General features: G+C 38.4%; 2 protein-coding genes across 2 annotated transcripts in view; both read right to left on the reverse strand.

The window, feature by feature from the left end:
* Positions 1 to 5,418, reverse strand: part of tgfb2 (transforming growth factor, beta 2) — a 51,123-nt gene extending 45,705 nt beyond the window's left edge. The window contains exon 1 of the mRNA XM_059339258.1: positions 4,091 to 5,418. Within this exon, the coding sequence (XP_059195241.1) occupies positions 4,091 to 4,436 (346 nt within the window). The 5' untranslated portion in view covers positions 4,437 to 5,418. The remainder of the gene's footprint in view (positions 1 to 4,090) is intronic.
* Positions 5,419 to 13,994: 8,576 nt separating this feature from the next.
* Positions 13,995 to 19,993, reverse strand: rrp15 (ribosomal RNA processing 15 homolog). Its single transcript, XM_059340187.1, has 5 exons — positions 19,867 to 19,993; positions 18,264 to 18,655; positions 16,279 to 16,376; positions 16,009 to 16,198; positions 13,995 to 15,109 (listed from the first exon to the last, which is right to left on the reverse strand). Exons 1-5 carry the CDS (start codon positions 19,901 to 19,903, stop codon positions 14,960 to 14,962), a joined length of 867 nt encoding a protein of 288 aa, XP_059196170.1. The 5' UTR covers positions 19,904 to 19,993; the 3' UTR covers positions 13,995 to 14,959.
* Between the last annotated feature and the right edge of the window lie 1,405 nt (positions 19,994 to 21,398).

Raw genomic sequence — 21,398 nt, forward strand, 5'->3', positions numbered from 1 at the left:
CATCATGTCACTGCAAATGTGGAGAATGAAGTTGAACTAATGCAGTCAGAGAAACAATGACAATGCTCATATTTTCCTTGGAATACTGTTAATATGCTACTTATGGTATCTAGGAGGTTGATATTGAACAAAAAGAATGTCATTAATGTTTGCTAACAATGTTTTACAGTTGATGCTTTGGACACATTATCAACAGTATAACAGCATAGTGCAGAGACAACAGGTTGTACACTGTAAGACATTTTCAGTTGTTCATAAAGTTTAATTAACTATGATGTTCGGGTTAAGTCAATATTGTTTCTAAGCTGATTGAACTTTTAATTACTTGTCTCAACTTAATCCTGAGTTAAAACAAAGAAGAGAGTCACATTATCAATGTAAGAAAACTTTAATTTCAGAGTCAAACAAAACACACACTCTGCATTATTGTAACTTAAATAACTTGATAATGTTTATACAACATATCATTTCAAGATAAAACAATTTAAGATGGGTTCAAACTGTGAGATTTAAATTTATGGAGACTGAAGATTTTTTTTTTTTAATTCCTCCAGCAAGTTTTGAAATGTGAGATCTGAGCCATCAACATGTATGCACGACCAGTCATCAGATACCCAGCTGGTATCATAAAGTGGCCAAAGGAGAAGAAAGAAGCCACAGATATCAAGACAAGACCTCAGCACCCTGAGGCTCTACAATCTGCGGAAAGAAGGAGGCCGAGGACTAGCGAGCGTCAGAGCCACTATCCAGGATGAGACATCAAAGGTCCAGGAATACATCAAGAAAATGGCCCCAAATGATAAGCTGCTCAGTGAATGCCTCAGGCAGTAGAAACCAGACAACGGTGAAGAGGACGAGGAGCAAACAACATGGAGGGACAAGCCCCTACATGGCATGTACCACCGTCAGATAGAGGAAGTACATAAAGTTGGAGTACTCACAAGAGTTGGATTAAAACAGTAATGGACAAAATAGCTTTACTTTTCGTCAGATTTATTATGAATCAAGCTTAAAAATGTTCTTTCCTACATGTCCCATGATGCAACTGATATTGTCTTTAATTGACCCTACCTGCCTGGTAAACAACATTGTGTGTTCACAGTCCACACCCCCAATTTCTGCTATAAGTCTCAAACAGAGCTTCAAAGATATGAGCCACTAACTGAGCGTCTCTCCGGCTGGAATTTTCCATGCAGTGACTGGCAGGCAGGGTACACACAACGCCTCACAGCTAACTGGGTCTAAAATAAACGACTGTGAGACCTGGGACGTTAGTGTCTCCAACCCCTTCCATTCACCGCCCACACCCCCTCACCCCTCCCCACCCTCCTCATTCCGCTGCTCAGCATTTCTTTTAAGCTTCCAGGGCCGTTGTGCCCTCACATTGCTGCCTCTGAAGGTTTCCTGGCACTCAACCAAATAAGGCTGATACTTTGTGGGATTTTTTGTGTGTGATATTTATTTTCACAGCGACTGACACTCACACGTCAAGTGAAAAAGAATAGATAAATACAGCCTATCAGCTAAAGGGTTTACTGTTTGATCTCTCTCCTGCTCTTATCTATCACCAGATGTGAGGACCTGACCAGTGTCACCAGTTCACATGAATGGGAATATATTCTGGCCTCTTTCCTCCCTGCATGTTGACTCAGTATTATTTATACCCTGTAAATGCTTTCCAGACTGCACTTGGCATCAGGCCAAATCTATTCATATTTAAGGTATTTACACAAGAAGCAGGGCCAACGACAGCATTGAATGCATAAAACACCTTAGGGCATACAAAATGTGCTAATTTATTTTTGCTTCAATTCATGTACTCACATTTCTAATGTGAGTGGGAAAACCATATAATGAATTAACCAATTAGTTAATGATTAATTAACCATTAGTTAATGATTCTGCAATTTAATTTATTTGGATTATTTTTATTCGAAAACCATGCCTGCCTTTTAATGTTTCTTTGCTCGGCAGAAGGAGAAATTATTTTTCTCCACATGGGAGGTCAAAGGTCAGGGTCAGCTGTCGAACAGGAGAGACCTGAACTCATGCCATCTAAGGATTATTACTCAAACATGGCTTCCTCTTTGTCCGTTTTAAATGTATTTAATGAAACAACTGGGTTCAGCCCACCTCATACACACAAACTGACACAAGTCCTTTGAGATGTCAGCATGCATTTTTAGTTAAATCTGTGAGAATAGGTTGGGCACATTGTGCACCAGAGTGGTAGTTGAATAGAAAAGGCAACTCTTATAACACAGTTCATGATCATTTTAAGGCTGACACTACTTTAAATACACAAAGAGATGCTCCCTCCATTTCACACATATATACATGGTTGCTCATAAAGTTGGAATAAAATATTTTTCATCTCTTTTCATGAAATGATTGTGACAATGTGATTTATTCTTGACAGATAAAGTGTATATCTTCTCAAAAACTTTATTAATCAATCTCTTCCAAAGAGATTATTGCATTTAAATAGGAATAAACAGAGAAATATGTCTGAAAACAAAATGATTCCAACTAATTGGCAACAGTGTATCTTGAAAATGTCTGCATGCTCGTAACACCAAGGATCAATTCCAGGAAAGCAAACATAAACCTGTTGATGAATGCGAACATCTTAACATAATACAGACAAATGAGGATATCACCAATGTGATAGAAATGCTGCCAAGCAGACACTCAAATCAAAGTGAGCTGATTAATGGTGAAACAGAGTGGGAGAAGAGAGAGAATTTACATTGAAATATGTCCGAGTGGGTGAAAGCATAAACAGATTGCATGTCAGGGCAAATGCTTCATATTGATGATAATGCCTAAATTAAATTCAGGTTGGAGCCTACTCAGTAATACAAGACTTTAAAAGGGAAAGAAGGAGAAAGAAATACTCCCCCATTATCTCTGGAAGACGTTCTCTTTGACAAGGGAAGAAATCTCCAGCTTCAAAAGTTATGAAACTTGTACAAATAAAGAGTAGGGTAAATTGGGTTAAGGTGGGTTTGTGTCATTGTAGAATACTGAATTTGTCCCTTTTTCTCAGGATGATGACTCAAATGACATTTAGATTCTTAGATAAGTTAAAGGTCAAATGTTGAATCAGTGTGGTCTGTGTCTAACTGATCACAATATTCGGTACAAAAATAACCTGTCCTTCTGATGGTAGCACTTTTAAAATCTAAAGAAAATATCACCGAATTGTGTACATTTCTTACACTCTTTCCTTTAAAACTGCAAAATTAAGCTAATTTCAATTACAACAGCCAATAAAAACAAACAAAAATCAACTTGATCTCTCTGGGTATGTGCTTGTATTGTAGTCCTACTTGGCCTAAAATCTATCAAGTTGTGACTGACTGATGAAAACAGTGAGACAGAGACAGGGTCAGTGTGTGCAGTTTACTGCTAAACACCTGGGATAGCGGTTGAGTGGGTTTTAACTGCAGACATATCATGTTGGAGAGATGAGTGAGAGTTTTCAGGGCGTAACTTGAATAACTCAGGGGAGTAAAGTGGGGACAAATGTGCCTGGTTAGTTCACCAGATCTAAAAATCGTATTTTCAGAAACTATTGCTCTGGATAATACATTGACAGCTTTTACAGGGACTACAATTTGAGTAGTTACAATGAGAATCTCAGAGACATGAAAACAAGAGTGAACCAACGTGAAAACTAACTGCACTGACAGAGAATCTGAAGGTGAAGTTTAAAGGGCTAAAAAATATTAAATAAAACCTTCTTTGCTGGCACTGATGGTAAACTTCACAGATGTAATGGTTAAAGTAATGACTGTGTTTTGGCTCTGCTGATGGCCTGTGCATGCTGTAGCTATATGAGTGAGAGAAGTAGGACGTTGTTGATGTCCAAGAAGTGAAGCCCAGCTCCAACTCCCCCATTCTCTCTGGCTGCTTCACCCTGCACTCCAGCCAAGCACGATGGGACGGATTTTCCATAACAATCACAAACACACCGTTCAAACGCTATTTTGGACTCAATACTTTTAAACTTGGTACACTCCAGTAACATGAGTGGGGGCCAGCGGGCCTGCACATGTTTGCACATACATAAATAAACACAACTTACTCTCTGATGGGTAGAAGGGCTGCATGTCGATCTTGTGCACCTCCTTGGCGTAATACTCCTCTTCGCTCCGCTGCCGCTCGCACGTCGCCGCCCGTTCGTTCGCCTTCTCCTGCAGCAGGTCTCGGGTGCTGTTGTAAATGGCAACAATGTCCCGAGACACCTCCTCGGGCTCGGGGAAGTCCTCCGGGGGACAGGTGAGCTTCAGCTTGCTCAGGATCTGCCCTCGGATGGCCTGGATGCGCATCTCTTTGAACTGATCCATGTTGAGCGTGCTACATGTGGACAAACTGAGCGCCACGGTGGCTAAATCCAAAGTGAGAAGAAGACTGACAATACACAGGTTCATCTTCTCCGACGTCGTTTAATCTCAAATAAAATACAGATTCAGGAAAATATCCACCGAATTGATTTAAATATTACCAGGGAAACGCATTTTGATGGTAAAAATCTAAGTGAAAAGCATTTATGCAAACGAGACAATTGGCCCCGAACAGGTATTTGAAAATCGTATGGTTCGAATTCTCCAGTTTCAGTAAAGTGTACCTGAAAATCCATCCAACTGTCTCGAAACACAAAGAGAGCCGTTATTCGGTCAGAAGAGATCGCACGGATCTATTCCCCGGTGACAGTTACCGCATGGCGAAAGTGCGTAGAGGTGCTGCTAAATGTTGCCAGAGGTGAACTTACGGCCATCAAACGGATCTGGGATATATGGATGAAAAAAGGAGAGTTAAAAACAGCGTAGGGTATCGTGAGCGGGGCACAGACGGCTGAGCACACCTTCACCACATCAGAGCTCTCCAACAACAGCCCGACCTCCGAGATCTCTGTCCGACAAACCTCAGTGCTTTGACATGCGATTCATTCCTTTTTATTCCCCACACATATCACAACGTTGTTTCGTAAACATCCGAACTCAGGAGCGCTTCTGGCGTCGAGCAGGGACATAAGTGTGAACCTTTTTTTTTTTTTTTCTCAACTTTGGCCGACTCGTTAAGGCGAAATCCAAAAATCCATACGAAATTGTGACTTCACGATGAAAAAGTTATTCAAAGGTCCTTTAAAAGTAGGTCAAAAACAGCTCGGAGTTCGGAGTTTTCTTTGGGACGGCTGCATAGCGCTTTTACCCGTCTCCCCCAACCCATCTAGCTGGGGAATGGCTCGTGTTTTACGCGTGCCAAGCGGGCAGCAGTGGCCGCTTGGAGAATAAAGAACCAAAGTTACCACGTGCTCCCCCTTCCACCCGCATCAAACCGAGTTTGTGGTCATCACTGTCGGAGAAGGGAACCCCTTAAACTCCAGGTTACGAGGCGATTTATTGTAAATAGGAGCTCACTGTGCCCATTGGGACAGCGCTGCATCGGCTAATGACCCATTGGCTCCCGCTGCGGTGTGACGCTGGGTCCTAAAGCCGACATTTCTCTCGATTTCTACACTTGATACGTTTTAACTTTCTCTCCCAGTCACAGTTCCATTAGACACAAGTTAGGTTTTTCAACTTGATTTCAACGAGGAATTCAAAAAAGCATAATAACGAACCATATAAAGATACATAAAACACCATAACAGTGAGAGATTCACACTGAGCCTCTGTGTCACTAGATGTGGTATAGTCAGTCAGTAGCTGACCGATCTAAAAATGAAATATTTTTAAATTCCTCACAAAGACAGGATATCAAACATGTTGAGTTCTGATAGGTTATATGTTGGAACAGAATCAGTACTGTGACAGGCTACATAGGTTTTATCAACTACAGGAATTTTCCCAGGGACTAGGGACATTTCAGATTAAGCTTGACTGCAGTCACCGATGTCTTAATAAACATATCTGGACTCATCTATCTTATTTTCAAGGATCAGGTGGGTTGTGGCCAGGAAATGCTAAATTTTCAGGCGTCATAGCAGCGATTAAGTCTGAGTGTTGTAGAGAATGTATTCTCTATTCGCTTGTCAACTGATCTGACTTCATCAGAAGTTACAAACGGATCCAGATCCCCCATGTTCTCCTTCAGCCTTGTTTCCTCTGTGCAATCCCACACACTCTGAGCCTGTGTGTAGCGGCTGAATTTACATTCACACCCTTTAGAAATTCTCACTTTTTAGAAATGATTTGCCAAAGCCTGTTGCTGGCCTGACAGCCATGACTCTCTGCATCCAGAGGCTGCTGATCAACAGTTGGTGTCACTAAAGCGGTACCACAAAACTTTGCACATTTATTTCATGGACAGATGTGTAGGAGAGGGATAGTAGGCTAGATTATATGAGGAAGACTCCCGCAAGTCTAACCTTCAAGATAAAATATATTTATCGAAGCATTATAGATGCTAGACATTCATCAGGCAAATGTTTTTTGAAAATAAATAAATAAAAAATAATAACAATAATAATCACCTCAGTGTTTTAGATAACCATTAGCACCATTAACTAGTCACTTGTTGTAGCACCAACATTAGATATTCTGAGACTTTCAATAAATATCTCAGGTTTCAGGTGGTGATGACGTGTTCATTATGTTACATTATGTATCTATGTATTTACGTCTCATCAGAGCACTGATATTCTACTGCTCATAGGCTGATTAAAGGTTCTCAGATTTCAATATATATTCTCAGATTTCAATATATTCCCTGAATTTCAAAATATATTCTCAGGTTTTTATATATATTCTCAGGTTACAATATATATTCTCATATTTTAATATATATTATCAGGTTTCAACATATATTCTCAGGTTTTAATATATATTCTCCGGTTTCAATATATATATATATATTCTCAGGTTTCTATTTAGAGATTAATTTTATGGCATTGGAGTGGACAGAGTGTCGTGTATTTATAGGTAACAGGTTTTATTTTTGTTTCAAATTCTTTTGTCTCAGTCTTTTTGAGGACCAACTCATATGCTCTGTCAATCCATGATGGTGGGTAAATTTATGTAAATCTAGTTCTAATATCCACAGCCCTCTCGATAAAGTCTTCTGTGGAATGACCCATCAGCAGATTGAGTTTGCTCAGTTTTCATTGAACGTTCAACTATTCCATTATACTGTATGTTATGTATATAATTAATGTACTTTTAAAATGTTGAGTACTGGGACAGAAAAACTAATTTTTCAAAAGCAACTACTAACTAGAGACCATCATCTGTTCAGATGGTAAAGCATTTTGAGGCAAACTTGTCTTTTGTGATTCTGGGGCTATATAAACAAGATTTAATTGAATCTTGCAATAGGATCACACCAGCTGCAAAACCAAATTGGGCCAGGGATGTAAAGCAGGGAGCGATGGCCCCTTCACTATATACTACCTACCCCCTACTTGTGTGCCTTTACTAGGGGGTTACACCCATCATGGGACACACGTCTGAAAAGTTTTTTGACTGCATCTTGCAGATTGTGAAACTCCACAGTGAAATGTCCACAGATTTAAAAAATAAATAAATATACCATTCATACAGCATTTTTAATCTTCCCCAGGTGTAGGCCTGGAAGGGATCAAGCTTTTGATTGTGTGTGTGTGAGTGTGTGTATCTGTTCATCTGTCTGTCAGTTTGCAACTTATCTCTCATACTACTGTAACAATCAGCCTCATACTTTTTGCGCACACTTGCTTGCTGGGATGCACACTCTGTAAAGTAATGATTCTCATGTATTGCTGACTCCTAGTTGCTGCAAGTGCGGCTTCAGATACTAAGCAGAGGCATTAGGGTAAAAGATAAGGAACTGGAACTGTATTTCAGTTCCGTTCAATTCAATTCAATTCCATTTTATTTATATAAAGCCAAATCACAAGCAAATGACACCTTCTCTCCCTAATCTGTCATTTATGTATCAGCAGATAAGGGCAAACTCCTAAAAAAAATTAATAAAGAAAAACTTCAAGGAGAGCAACAGGGTTCCCCTCCCCCAGACAGACAGACATAATAGATATTGTTTGTTCAGAACAGATCAAACTCATAATATTACAAAAGATAGAGGGGGGCTGATGTCTGTGATTAATGATAGTTGTCGTGTGGGTGGTATATATGACAGAAAGAAAATAACAGCAGAACTATGAGTAATAGTATCATAGAAACATGACAATAACTGATAGTTATATTAGCAGAGAATAGAGTGCAATGATAATAGAATTGATAGTATCTGTAATAATAGGAGTAATAATAAGAAGAAACTAGGACTGCAAGCAGTACTGAACGGGCCCTCGCAGTACACGCATGTCGGGGCATGCTGCCGTCGGGGTGTGTGCGTTACAGGGGCCAGTCTATACCACCCCTATGAATTTCATTGCCTTAAGTGTTATAGTGTGGCCACGGTACCAAATATGAAATTAGACTGCCACCACAGTGCCACCTAGGGGCCGATCAATAAAACCTTAAAGGGTTATCCTCAGGAGGGCATTGACAATAATTGTACCAAGTTTTGTATAATAATGCACAAATTATCCCTTTAATCCTCATACAGTTTCTGAAGGAGGACTCTTAACTGATATGTATAAGTTAGAAGAGGCAGGTAGCAATGGTAACATAGGAAAGCAACTATGTACATTTACTCAAGTACTGGACTTAAAGTAAAATTTTGAGGTACTTTTATGTACATTTTATGTAACTTTATACTTCTACTCCACTGCATTTTGAGACATACAGCTGACAGCTTTAGTTACTTTTCAGGTCAAGATTTAAAATGAAAAACATGATACATTTAATATTTATATATTTATATTTATATATATAATATATTTGTAGTGAAAATGAGCGGAGTGGAGTCATTTCACAGTGTGGTATTAGTACTTTTACTGAAGTAAAGGATCTGAACACTTCTTCTTCATCATCTTTTTTCCTTCTTTACTTTTTTTTACATTTATTTTTTTTTACATTTTTTTCTTTATTTTCTTGAATTCTTTTATTTTAAAAAAATGTATTGTTATTTTTTTATTTTTTTATTTTAAATTTTATTTTATTTTGTATTTATTTTTTTATTTTTTTTATTTTTTTTATTTTTTTCTTTATTCTTTATTATTTTTTTCTGCGTTTCTGCGCATGCGCGGCTTTCCCGGCGCTTCTGCGCATGCGCGGCTTTTCAGCGTTTCTGCGCATGCGCTGTTTTTCCGGCTTCTGCGCATGCGTGGCTTTTTTTTTTTCTTCTTTTTTTTCGGTTCTGCGCATGAGCGGTATTTCTGGACCTGCAGAAGCGCAGAAAGGCCGCGCATGCGCAGAAGCCGGAGATAAAGAAAGCCGGATAGAAAAATAAAAAATTTAATACAATTTAAAAAATTAATAAAAATGTTTAAAAAATAATAAAAAAAATAATAATTAAAAAAAAAGAAATAATTAAAAAAAAAATGTTAAAAAAAAGTAAAGAAGTAAAAAAGACAGTGGTGGAAGCAGCTTTAGGTTCTCCTGCTCCCTCTTCTTCAAGACATCCTAGAGATGCAGCATCAACAGCATTTGTGCAAATGTAGGGAGTGAAAGAGGCTCAGCTTTACAGTACTGTATATCACTACAGCAGGGTAAAGTTACACCACTGGAGTTCAACAAATAGCAGTTTTTCAGGGGGGGTTAAATTGCAATTATGTTTTATATATATTTTTCATAGCTTTGATCATCATTTCTTTCATTCATGATAGCATTGCACCATTGTTAAGACATAAGTTTGATGAAATGTACATATATATATATATATATATGCATTAATAATTAAAAAAAACAGTGATTTAAGCAAAAGACCCAAATAACTTCACAACCTTGGCTAGATAAACCCCCAACGCAGGCCCAATTTGCCAAAGGACTGTAGTTGAAAATTACACAAACATCAAACAATGGTACGTTTACAGAAATGTTAATAATTGTCCATTGTTTAAAAAAAAAAAAACTGTATTCAGTCTTATTCTGACAAGCCTTTCCTGTAAAGCCTTCAAGTGTTGTATTGGATTTTCAACTGTGACGTTTCATGTGACAGTCACAATTCAAGCCAGAAGTTGAATTGGAAGCTTCAGTTGGCCCAGAGCAAAGTAGACAGAAGTTTCATAAAGAGACCGAGCAGATTTGGTAAATGATGCGTCACAGCTGCCTGTTCCCCAGGCTGTGTCAACAGGTCCAGGATAAAAAGCAGCCTTCCGGAGTGGCAGGCCACCGCATTGCCATAACAGACAAGCGTCCAGTGTGGTGCAGACAGGCTGCTGCTGTCCTCCTGCTATGCTGATAACATCCTGCCTAAATATTTCCAATGGCTGTGCCACCAGCAAGTGCCAGCCACAGTAAGCCCCTTAATAAAAAAAATAAAAAAACAAGTACAAAGTTAAGTGTAGATTTACATGCTCCTCACCTCCTTGGTCTAGTAAGTAGACTATGCACTCTATGCACTGACATGGAGCCCTCCACTTTTAATGCATTAACTGTTTGACCGCAATCCTGTTTCAGACCACAGCCAAATAATGTGTTCTTTCGAAGCTCATGTCAATTATGACACAAACAGGGAACCTGGTAAGATGTATAAATTGAATCCTTGGAGACATATTATGGCCTTGAACTCACCTGATCTGACAAATGACATATCAATATATGACCAATCAAAATCAAATCAAATCAAATCAAATCAAAATTACTATATTTATCCCCGAGGGGAAATCCAGTGATTGTGTTAGCTCTGTTAGAATGAGACAGCCTGATGGCTGTAGGAGAGAAGGATCTTCTGTATCTCTCCATCCTGCAACAGAGAGAGGAGCCGTCCACTGCTGTTTTTTTGGTCTATAAAGGTGATGTGTAGCGGATGAATCAATATGCTCTTTATTCTGAGGTCCCCGCCGCTAAAAAAAAACAGATTCCCCATTCCGAGCTGTTAGTACACTCCCTTTAGACTGCCTGGTCTCGCTATTGAGGACATCCTTGGGATTGACTTGAGTATCGAAGAGTGCACGTCTGAGCCTCAGGAAATAATAATTATTTTATTTTTATAGCACCTTTCAAAACAAAGTGACAAGGTGCTTGACAATAAAACAAAATGCAATTAAGAACACATAAATAAAACAATTAAACAATTTATATAACAATGTAACAGAAGGAAAAGGTCAATAAAAGGAAATACGATAAAAGTGAGTTTTAGGAAGAGATTTAAAAGATGACACTGAGCCTGAGATCTCCAGGCAGGTTGTTTCAAAGCTTTGGGGCCCGAACAGCAAAGACTCGGTCACCTTTTATGACCAGTCTGGATTTAGGAACCACTAGTAGGGAACTGCTGGATGATCTCAGGCAGCGGTCAGGCTCATAGGGAGTAAGTAGGTTGTAATGTAAGCAGGAGCCTGACCATTAAGGGCTTTAAAAACAAGCAGTAAAATCTTAAAATCAATTCTAAAACTCACAGGTAGCCAGTGGAGGGCAGCAAGGACTGGTGGGATGTACTCCCTTCTTGTAGTGCGGGTTAACAGCCTGGCGGCAGCGTTCTGTATTAGCTGAAGTCTGTGAATATTAAGTTTGCTGATGCCGGTATAAAGTGCGTTGCAATAATCAAGCCTGGAAAAAATAAAAGCATGAATGACTTTTTCCAAGTCTGCACGGCAGAGAAATGACCTGATTTTGGTAAGTAGCCTAAGTTGTATGAAACAGGACTGGACAACTGTCTGTCAAGGTTGCGGGCCTCTTTGCAAACTGCAAAATTTGATAGAGCCACCAGAGTAGAGGTGAGGTTATTTGCAATGCTCTTGTTAGAGCCAGAGGGTTTTATTATTAGTACTTCAGATTTGGAGTCATTGAGTTGTAAAAAAAAAATGTGGACATCCAGTTTTTGATGTCAGACAGACAGGACATTATGTGGGACACATCTGTTGATCCAGGCCTTGGAGGGACATACAACTGGGTGTCAATGCAATGGAAATCTATACCATGATTGTGTATGATTTCTCCTAAGGGAAGCATATAAATACTGAATAGGAGGGGACCCAATATGGACCCCTGGGGCATCCCACAGGAAAGAGGAGCACAAGAGCAGGATGCATCACCAAGCATGACAGAGAATGATCTATTTGACAGGTATGATAAGAACCAGTCCAGCGCCGCACCACTGATACCAATACTGTTTTTCAGACGGCTGATTAAAACACTGTGGTCCACTGTATCAAAAGCTGAGCTGAGGTCAAGAAGAACTAAAATGGAGTACAGACCTGCATCAGCTGCCAGCAGCAAGTCATTGGACACTTTGACCAGAGCAGTCTCAGTACTGTGCAGGGGACGGAAACCAGACTGAGACTTTTCAGAAATCATATTGTCATTCAAAAAATAAATCGACTGAGTGGACACACATTTTTCTAAAATCTTTGATAAAAAGGGCAGCTTAGAAATGGGTCTAAAATTGTTTAAAATGGAGGGATCTAGAGAGGGCTTAACAATAGCATGTTTAAAATAGGAGGGGACAATTCCAGATGACAGGGAGCAGTTAATAATAGCTAAAGTCACAGCACCAACTGTCTGAAATACAGCTTTTAAAATCCAAATGGGCAAACAATCTGAAAGGCAGGTGGATGATTTGGAAAGTGCAACAGTGCATTCCAGGGTGGACAGAGATATCTCCTCAAAGTGAGTGAGCGATGAGTCAGAAAAGGAATCAGTCTCTGAATATGGGTTTAAACTGCTGGCGTATCACTTCTGTTTTGTTGATAAAATGGTTAAAGAATTGTTCACATTTTTCCGGGGAGGAATCAACAGGTTGATTAGTTGGCGGGCCAGTGACAGATTTGATAGTGTTGAAAAGGGTTTCTTGCTTCTCTGACTTTGAGCTGATAGTTGAACATGAACTGTTTAAGTGAAGCCAGGGGGGCACTGAGTTTATCCTTTTTCCTCCTCCTCTCAGCTTTTCTGCACTGTCTCTTTAAAATCCTAATTTCCTCATTCAGTCAGGGCAGAGAAGAGGGTTTCAGATTTCTAAAACAGATTAGAGTTAAAACATCTAAAATATCTAATAAAATATATAGGAAAGCTTCAGTAGGGCTGGGAAGACAGTGAACAGAGTGCACCCTTGTTTTCTCATTAACTCACCAACTTGCCTGGGAAAATGAGCAGAATTGTTGAATGTTGTAGTTCTTATTTTCTGCTACAAAGTTGATTTTTCTGTGGTTAGGATTCAGTCTGTGTACCATCGTATCTTGCATATCAACATGCAAGACTTGCTGTTACTGCGCTGGTCATATAGAGGAAGCCCTCATCACCTTTTACTACAATTTTGCATTGCCATTTAAAAAAAAAAAAATTCTGGTGGGATTTCCCCTTGGCAAATTACATATCGGAAGGGTTTTTTGTTCAGAAGCTGCAGTGGACTCAATTTTACGGCTACAGAGAAGATATTGATATCATATGGAACTAGAAGATCTAAAGAATCAATTGGTACCATGTCATAATATATTGTCGGGGAGGGGGTGACTAATGTTCCACAGAAACTATTTTTCAACAAGGGAAAAATGGACAGGGTATTTTTTTTAAGCATTTTATGCTTTTTTTGCTTGTTCACTGACAATTATGTCCGTCTTTGATGGATATATTTTTCCTTTTACCATCTTCAGTTGCTGGCCCATGTTTCGTACCGGTCAGATTGAACCTGAACAAATATATTTAAATGTAATGTAGGCTGTAGCCTCATACACATGTACACTAAGCGGCCACTTTATTAGGTAGATGTGCAACTGCTTGTAAACACATGGCAGCAACTCAATGCTTTTTGTTATATACGGACCATATACTGTATAAATAACATTCACATGCCATATGTTAATTATCTGAGTAGCTGTTAATAGCCCACCTCTCCATTCTGACCCTAAAGAGATCACCTCCCAACACTTAACTGCCTCATGGATGATGCAGAGAGATTTAGAAAGTCTATGACTAATTACAAGTCCAGTCTACAGAAAGGACACAAAGCCCTGACAGGGAGAAATTAACTGGTTGTTTATTCAACCAAAGCTGTACAAAACATTCCTTTTCACCAAGTTCAATAATGAAGTACAATATAGACAAAAATGGAGTAAACTGATGCTGACTCTATGATTAAGAGCAGTAGCTCCGGACCTGCAAATTCACTCAAACCCCTTCTCCACAAGCTCTGGTTCTTTAAAAAAACAGTTCTGTTCAGGATTCTTGGAACCTTTGTGATATCTAGCGAACCAGATTTTAATGGGACCATTGTAATCAAAGATGTATCATTAATGGAGGGCGTAAACAGTAGTAGCCTGACGGCCTGACTACCTGCAAGCTTTTGTCAGTTATTACACACACAGGGAGAGACTTACAGAATTATTTATAAGAAGGATATCACATGCAGGACTCTTTCCAACCATAAAATATGGCACACCCACTGTAGTTCAGAAAAAGCTGCTATTTTTGGGGTTCCAGCTGGAAAAAAAATATTTGTTTCAGAAATAACTGTTTTTTAGTCCGTTTCTCTGAATTGTTCAATATTAGGTGCAAAAACTGGAAGGGAACCATTCCCATGCTGGTGGAAAAGCGGAGGAAGTTAAATAGATCTTTATGTTCCCTTTATGGCAAATTTCACATATTAGTTCTTCTTACATCTTTAAGCTATAGAATGTTGTACATTACCATACCATACCTTCTCTGCACATATATTCAGCAACTAATATCAGACTGTCAGATGGTATAAAAGTGTTTTCTTGCCGAACAAGAACTTAAGCCGTTTCTAGCTTTTCTCTCTGCTTTCTGTGCAGTCAACACACTGATGAGGAGTGGGGCCACGGCATTAGTTGACCATGCATTGGTTTCCAGACACAGACATGTGAAGCCTGTTCCTGAGTGTGTTCTCAGCAGGTCAGCAGTTCTGTTCCTCAGAATGTCACTCAAGGCATCACAGACTTGGTGTCAGGTGGTGGATGGTATTAGTCTGAGTCACTTTCCTCCGCCCCGCCTCCTACGGGGGCATCAGCCTCCTCTCCGTCACTGTCTTTATCCCAGTCTTTCATGGTGGCTCCCATCATAAAGTCGTCTGTGAGAACACTCCAGGCAGGCTTCTCCTCGGCTACAGCAGCCTGCACAGACACAAGTGGCTTTAGCTTTAGTATGTGCTTCTCGCTCTGCTCCCCGTTTCATCAACATTTTCAGAAGCAACAGTAGCCGTGTTTCCATTAAAATCTAATCCAATTTTTAAGCCAAATTTTGAAATGTTGCTTTAAAGAAAAAACTAATTAGGGACGTTTCTATCAACTAGTTTAGAGCAAATAAACAAAGCTGCATGAATGCATTTTGGTCAGATGATGGCAGTGTAATGTATTGCCGTAGTCTATTCCATCATTAAACAGTAGAAGAAGAGATTATGTGAGACAGAAAATAGAAGAGATTGAGCAAGAGAGAAAAAATAACATAGAAGAGGTTGTTAACTCTGGCTAGAGATGGCAGGAAAATGGAGAGTAGTCTTCAGAAACAACTGATCAGTCATGAGTTCAATGTTCACTACGTCAGACCTTATTCGAAAAAGTGCTTTAACTACTTAGAAATAAAAAAAACCCACCTCAAGTAAGGATTAAAACTTTTGTGCATTTTCGAAAGTTCTTTTTCAAATTTTGGTGTTTCCATTAAGCTTTCCTTATGCAAATCTTCAAAATGTGCATCAAAATCCGTTGATGGAAACAACGCTAGTGACGCCATGAGAGTAAAATTGCAGTTTCTTAAAAAGAGCCACGAAAAGGTGAAGTATTGATCTATTCTGAAAAATAACACTGCAATGGATTAAATATCGGGGCCCTAATTTATCAAAGCAATTTTAACTCCATGACCCTGAACAGAATATAGAAAACAGACCGGTGCACATGTAAGTATTGATTCTAAAATATGAATTCATAGTGAGGATATATCATGAGGAATCAATGTATCAATAATCAATGGGGGGGGCAGGCATATCTAAAAACAGTCAGAGCATAAATGTACTTACAGCATCCTTTTCCGTCTTGCCAGTGACTCCGCTGCTTCCCCCTGTCCTTCTCAGCACATCGATGAAGTCTTTCTTAGAGACCGATGACAGAAACTTGGCCTTCTTCCTTTCTGAGCCACCAAATTCCTTCACCTTGCTATCAACTGTTTTCTGGTGTTTCCTCACGGCGTTGAAGAGCTGCACCACCCCTCTGAACAGGACAATACAGGCTGCAATCAGGTTTGAAACTTTTTTCAGAGAATGTTGAGCTGAACCTCAACGTATACGCACCTGGTAGCGATTTTCTGTAGAGCTTTTTCAGTCTCACGGTCCTTTACTATGTCAGGTTTTTCCCTGCACATCATCTCCCACGCTCTCTTCTTGTCAACCTAATGGACACAGGTACAAAAAAATCTCCAGGTTTAGCTTCCAAAACGTTGATGCTGGAGAACATCACCTGTCTGCATCTGCTCCTGTAGTCTTACTTCAGGCAGCTTGTGCAATACTTTTACATTTCAGTGTTCCCTATCTGTCATTCCTTTGACTTTCTTAGATTTTGCACCAATGTACCTGCTCATTTAAGCTGCATTCAGACTGTAGCCCTGCATGACAAAAATCTGTCTTAACCCCACACCATTCAGCAGACGGCACTTCATCCAGTCATCAAGTTACTCATGGAATATTAATTAACGGTCGCTGATATGATCTGCAACATTTATCTTTTTATTTATTGGCTGACGCTCAACTGACTATAATAAAAACCATCCATGTCTGTCCTGACTCATTTGTAGCAATGACAGGAGACAATAATTTAAATTATATTTTAAAAATGTTAATGCTTCAAACATCTTCAACTTGGCAGCACATAAGGTGCCTGTATATTCAAATTGAGTTTTTAGTGCCTTCCATACTTTAAGAATTGTTTTGTAAAACTTTATTATTATTAATAATAATAATAATAATAATAATAATAATAAAACAAATACATGACATATGCTCCACCTCAGAAGTACTTTTGAATTCCCAGACAGCAAAAGTCTATGGCAGATGTAATAAATCTCAAGTTTTTCAAGTATTTGAACATGGTATAACCGCAGCTCAATTTAGATTTTCAACCTTTGCCAAAATGCCTCTTAAGTCTGGATTCAAATGAAACAGTGCTGCTTTCAGCTGTGTGATGAATATGGAGGCAATGTGGAATCACATCACTGGATATGTGAGAGAATAAAGTTTTTCGATATTGTCTGAGAGATGATTTCAAGCTCTTTACAATGCAAGTACAAAAGACACAAATGTGGAGCGTCCGCTATAATGTGATCTCGACGTGAATCACTTGTATGCCAAATTTACTTTAGTGTTACATTGATTTAGAAGGTGTTCAATAGAGACGTGCCATATTGTTTCAGTCACTGTAATACTGGTATATTTTTTATGACAAAAAAATGCGTATGGCATTAATGCCAACATTCCTACTTCTTGATCGTTGCATGCAAAACTTACTGAAAAGTAGCAGCCACAAAATGTACCTACAGTAACAAAAGTAAAAGTACTAATTATGCAGAAGGACCCCACTTAGTTTTCTATATATATTTCTGGATAATTATTTTTGATGCATTTATGAAAGCAGCATTTTACTGTCGTCAAGGTAGCACTCATTTCAACTACTGATTATACTTTTATGTCGTTTAATTTATAAAAATGTTTTCTCATATTTTATGTTAAATCTTGATGTATGAATTAACTAAAGCTGGCAGCTAAATTAAGTGCGTATTTGCCTTTAAAATGTTGTGAAGTAGAAGCATAAAGTTACATAAATGGAAATACTTAAGTTAAGTAGGTGTACCTTAAAATTGTACTTAACTTCAGTACTGAAGTAAATGTACTTCGTTACATTCAACCGCTGACATTTGCAGAATTATGTTTATTATTTTCCATTTTGCACTGAAGAGTCAAAAGTACATTTTGTGTGTTTGTGTACTGTTGTTATGGTTCATTTCTATTTTGTTGTACGATTTTTATCCATACAGACTCAAAAATAATAAATCATATCATATAAAAAATCTATACATTTGTCAGTATTTTGTCATATTGTCAAGAACATTGTTATTACAGAAATATTATATCCTGAAATGTTGTGATATTCTTTTAGGACCGTATCGCCCAGCCCTACTGTTCAATGATCAACAATTCTCAGTAACAACAAACATAATTACATAATTAAACTATGATGAATGCACAGACACACTAGTGAATAAAGAATAAAGCAGTCGCATCACCTGTTTCTTTCTCTCCAGCTGCTCCTCTTTTTCTTTCTCCTTCATCTTGTCCAGCTCTTTGTTCTTAACCAGGATGCTGATTTTGCTGTCAGGGATTTTCTTCCCCAAGATCTTTGCCATGGCCTCTGCCCATCCAGCATTGGCATTGCCGTCATCTCCCTCACCATCCTCTCCTCCATCTTCATTCTCTCCTCCATCTACATCCTCTCCTCCATCTTCATCCTCTCCTCCATCTTCATCCTCTCCTCCATCTTCATCCTCTGCCTCCTCCCCATTACTCCCTCCTTCACCATCTTCCTCATTATCTGCGTCATCACTCTCTCCATCATCGTTGCTCACTTCTTCAATATCACTCTCGTCGTTGTCCTGAAACTGATGCAGTGCATCGTCTCCTGAGTCACACAAGGAAATATACATTATTACTGCTGTTGTGCAAGACCAGGATACAAGGCTTTACTGAGAAAATACCTTACACATTTTAGTTAAAAAGCATGTCAACCAAAAAAGAGTTAGGGTTTCATTTATTTAATTAAAGTCTTTCAATTTAATTTTGCATGAAGGCTTTTTATTCAAAATCTTTCATAAAAGGAGAAGGTGGTAAGGTATATGATCTAATCAAAACATACAAGCAAAAGTGAAAATTAACAATTAAAGAACAGAGTAGCATTGTGTTTTTGCAGCAGCAACAGTTTGTGCCTCAAATTGCCACAAATTTAATCTACAGTTTTGAGTCATTAAAAACAATGATAGCTGAGATATTTGTGTACAGCTTCTACCAAACGTGTTTACCAATTTGCAACACAGGTGCATTAAAGTGCAAAACCGTGAATTACTTGATAAATGCGTTTTGGGTAGTGAGTATGTGGTTCAGAGAATATGGGGGTGTCGTGTTTTAACAATTGTGGAGAGAGAGAGAGAGAGAGAGAGAGAGAGAGAGAGAGAGAGAGAGAGAGAGAGAGGGGGGGGGGGGGGTTCATAAATCCATTCAATCCAGCATACATACATCTTGGCCTTTTGTCTGTGGTTTTGGTGTTATTGCTTAAGTGGTTAGACTTTTGAAATGTACATTCGACTTTCTGTCCAGCATTTTGGAAATAATAATAGTTATTATAATAATAGACACGCAACAGGGAAACTTACATTTCAAAACGAGGAACGTACTCAAAATGTTTTGCGATGTCAAATTCTTATCGACAAGCATGGAAACATACAGTTTTTTCCTTATTATTTTTGGCAAGATCACAAAATAAAAGTCTTTAAATGTTGTTTGTCCACGTGACCACGGAGAACTTGGTAAGAACATCACTGGAAAGACTTCCCTTCCTCCTGTGACAGGTAATGGTTGTTAGCTAGTACTTGCCTGCAGTGCCGCATTACTTTTGTGGAACATAAAACATGGAACTGTACAGTTTTAGGTAGTGAGGCTACATTTGAGCTAAGTGGCTATCTAGCAGGAGCAGAACTAACGTCTTGACATACAGCACAGCAAAGGAAATAACGCTAGCTAATTAGACAGCGTATATCTGTAGAATTAAAAATAAGTAACAAAAACATCTGTCGTGTTTTAAGAGTCAACAATAGCAAATCTCAAACCAAAACTCACCAGAGAACTGCACATGTGTTGTCGAAGGAGCTGCCATCGTGGAGTCACACTGATATTGCTCCGTGGTGTAATTTCGACCAACAAACAGGGTTCCGCCTCTTAACTTCTTCTTTGAGGTTAAACGGCAGCTGGCATACTTAGTGTTGCATTACTGCCATCTTTTGGAGTTGGTTAACTATTACAGTTTTTCGCCTTTTGGGAAAAAAGTGTAAACACAAATCTATATCTTCAAATTTGTCCGCCATTAAAAAAAACATAGACTTTTCGGGCAAAATCAAAGATTCGCCTCAAAACCATTTCATCCACTTGAAAAGAAAACGCTATACTTCCAGATCATACACACCGCCTGACAGTATAATAACACCACGAAGCCGTCATTTCACACTAGTTACAAAAATAGGAAAAAAAGTGTTCAGTGCATAGCTACAGAAATTTATTTTTTCTTATGCCCAGCTTGGGAGTGACCCTCTTATTTTGAAATACATTTTGAAAATAATTTCTGAAAAAAAAATATATAAAAAAAATAACCACACACTAGGTTTTAGTGTAAAGTAATATACTTTACTTTAATTAAACATTTTATTGAAAGGAAGATTTATTCTGGATGTGTTCTTGGACAACTAAACTGCTTAGGTGTGTCTCAAAGTCAAGGAACGATGGTCTTAGTTTAAAAAATGATAACCGACCTCAGTGGCAAAGTATGCTACTTATTTTTAAAGAAACTTATGAAATATATTTTTAAAAATGTATAAAAGTATTTCTTCCTGACATCAGTGCTGAATTAAATGTAGGACCTGTCCATTTATGCAATGACTAACAAGGACCTGTCCTATCAAGGGAGCATCCCTGATTATGAGATGGAGCCTTTTTTATCTGTGTTCTTAGAATGATGAATCAGTCACATACAGAAATTGAAAAGAAAAGTTGAGAGAATTATGTAAAGAATTCCAAACGAACGTCTGAAGAGGGTGGGGTATCTGATTTCAATTTTTTTTTAAACTTAAATAGCTTTAAAGAAAAATTACATCTACAGGAAGTTAATGCCAAACAAGTTTGGCATTAAGTTTGTTTGTTGTTTACAAACATTAAGTTTGTTTGGTGTTTAAGGAGTTTTATTTTGTCTAAAAATACCACAGTGCTTTGTGAAAATAAACCACATGACAAATATATAAAAATGATATTATAAATGACAAAAATAATATTAATGCAGTACAGTAAATTATTATTAGTTCTGATTCAAATGCCAATTATATATATATATAATATTATAGATACATGTATACCATGTACAAACATGTCAGCACTCAGATGTGTGTAAGTTTGCTCATATTTTGTTCTTCCCAAAAAATCCCACATTAGAAAAACTTCGGTGAATGTCAGAAAACTGCATAAGTGGGTTTTAAGACGAAATTTCTAGCATACTTTGAGTTCCCATATCTGACACTAAGGGGTGCCCAGCTTGGGGGTGACAATGTGTTGCAAAAATCTATTTTGGGTTTTACTGCAGATTCCCACAAAAGAACAAAAATCAT

The sequence above is a fragment of the Centropristis striata genome, chromosome 8 (genome assembly GCF_030273125.1).
Source record: "Centropristis striata isolate RG_2023a ecotype Rhode Island chromosome 8, C.striata_1.0, whole genome shotgun sequence".
Classification (NCBI taxonomy): Eukaryota; Metazoa; Chordata; class Actinopteri; order Perciformes; family Serranidae; genus Centropristis; species Centropristis striata.

Bases quoted from the DNA above. Each gene is read 5' to 3' on its own strand.
- rrp15 (XM_059340187.1), bottom strand. From the start codon at position 19,903: ATGGCAGCTCCTTCGACAACACATGTGCAGTTCTCTG. The intron at 18,656-19,866 runs GTGAGTTTTGGT...TGTGTGACTCAG, and splicing joins AACACATGTGCAGTTCTCTG to GAGACGATGCACTGCATCAG. The intron at 16,199-16,278 runs GTGCGTATACGT...TGTCCTGTTCAG, and splicing joins CTACAGAAAATCGCTACCAG to AGGGGTGGTGCAGCTCTTCA.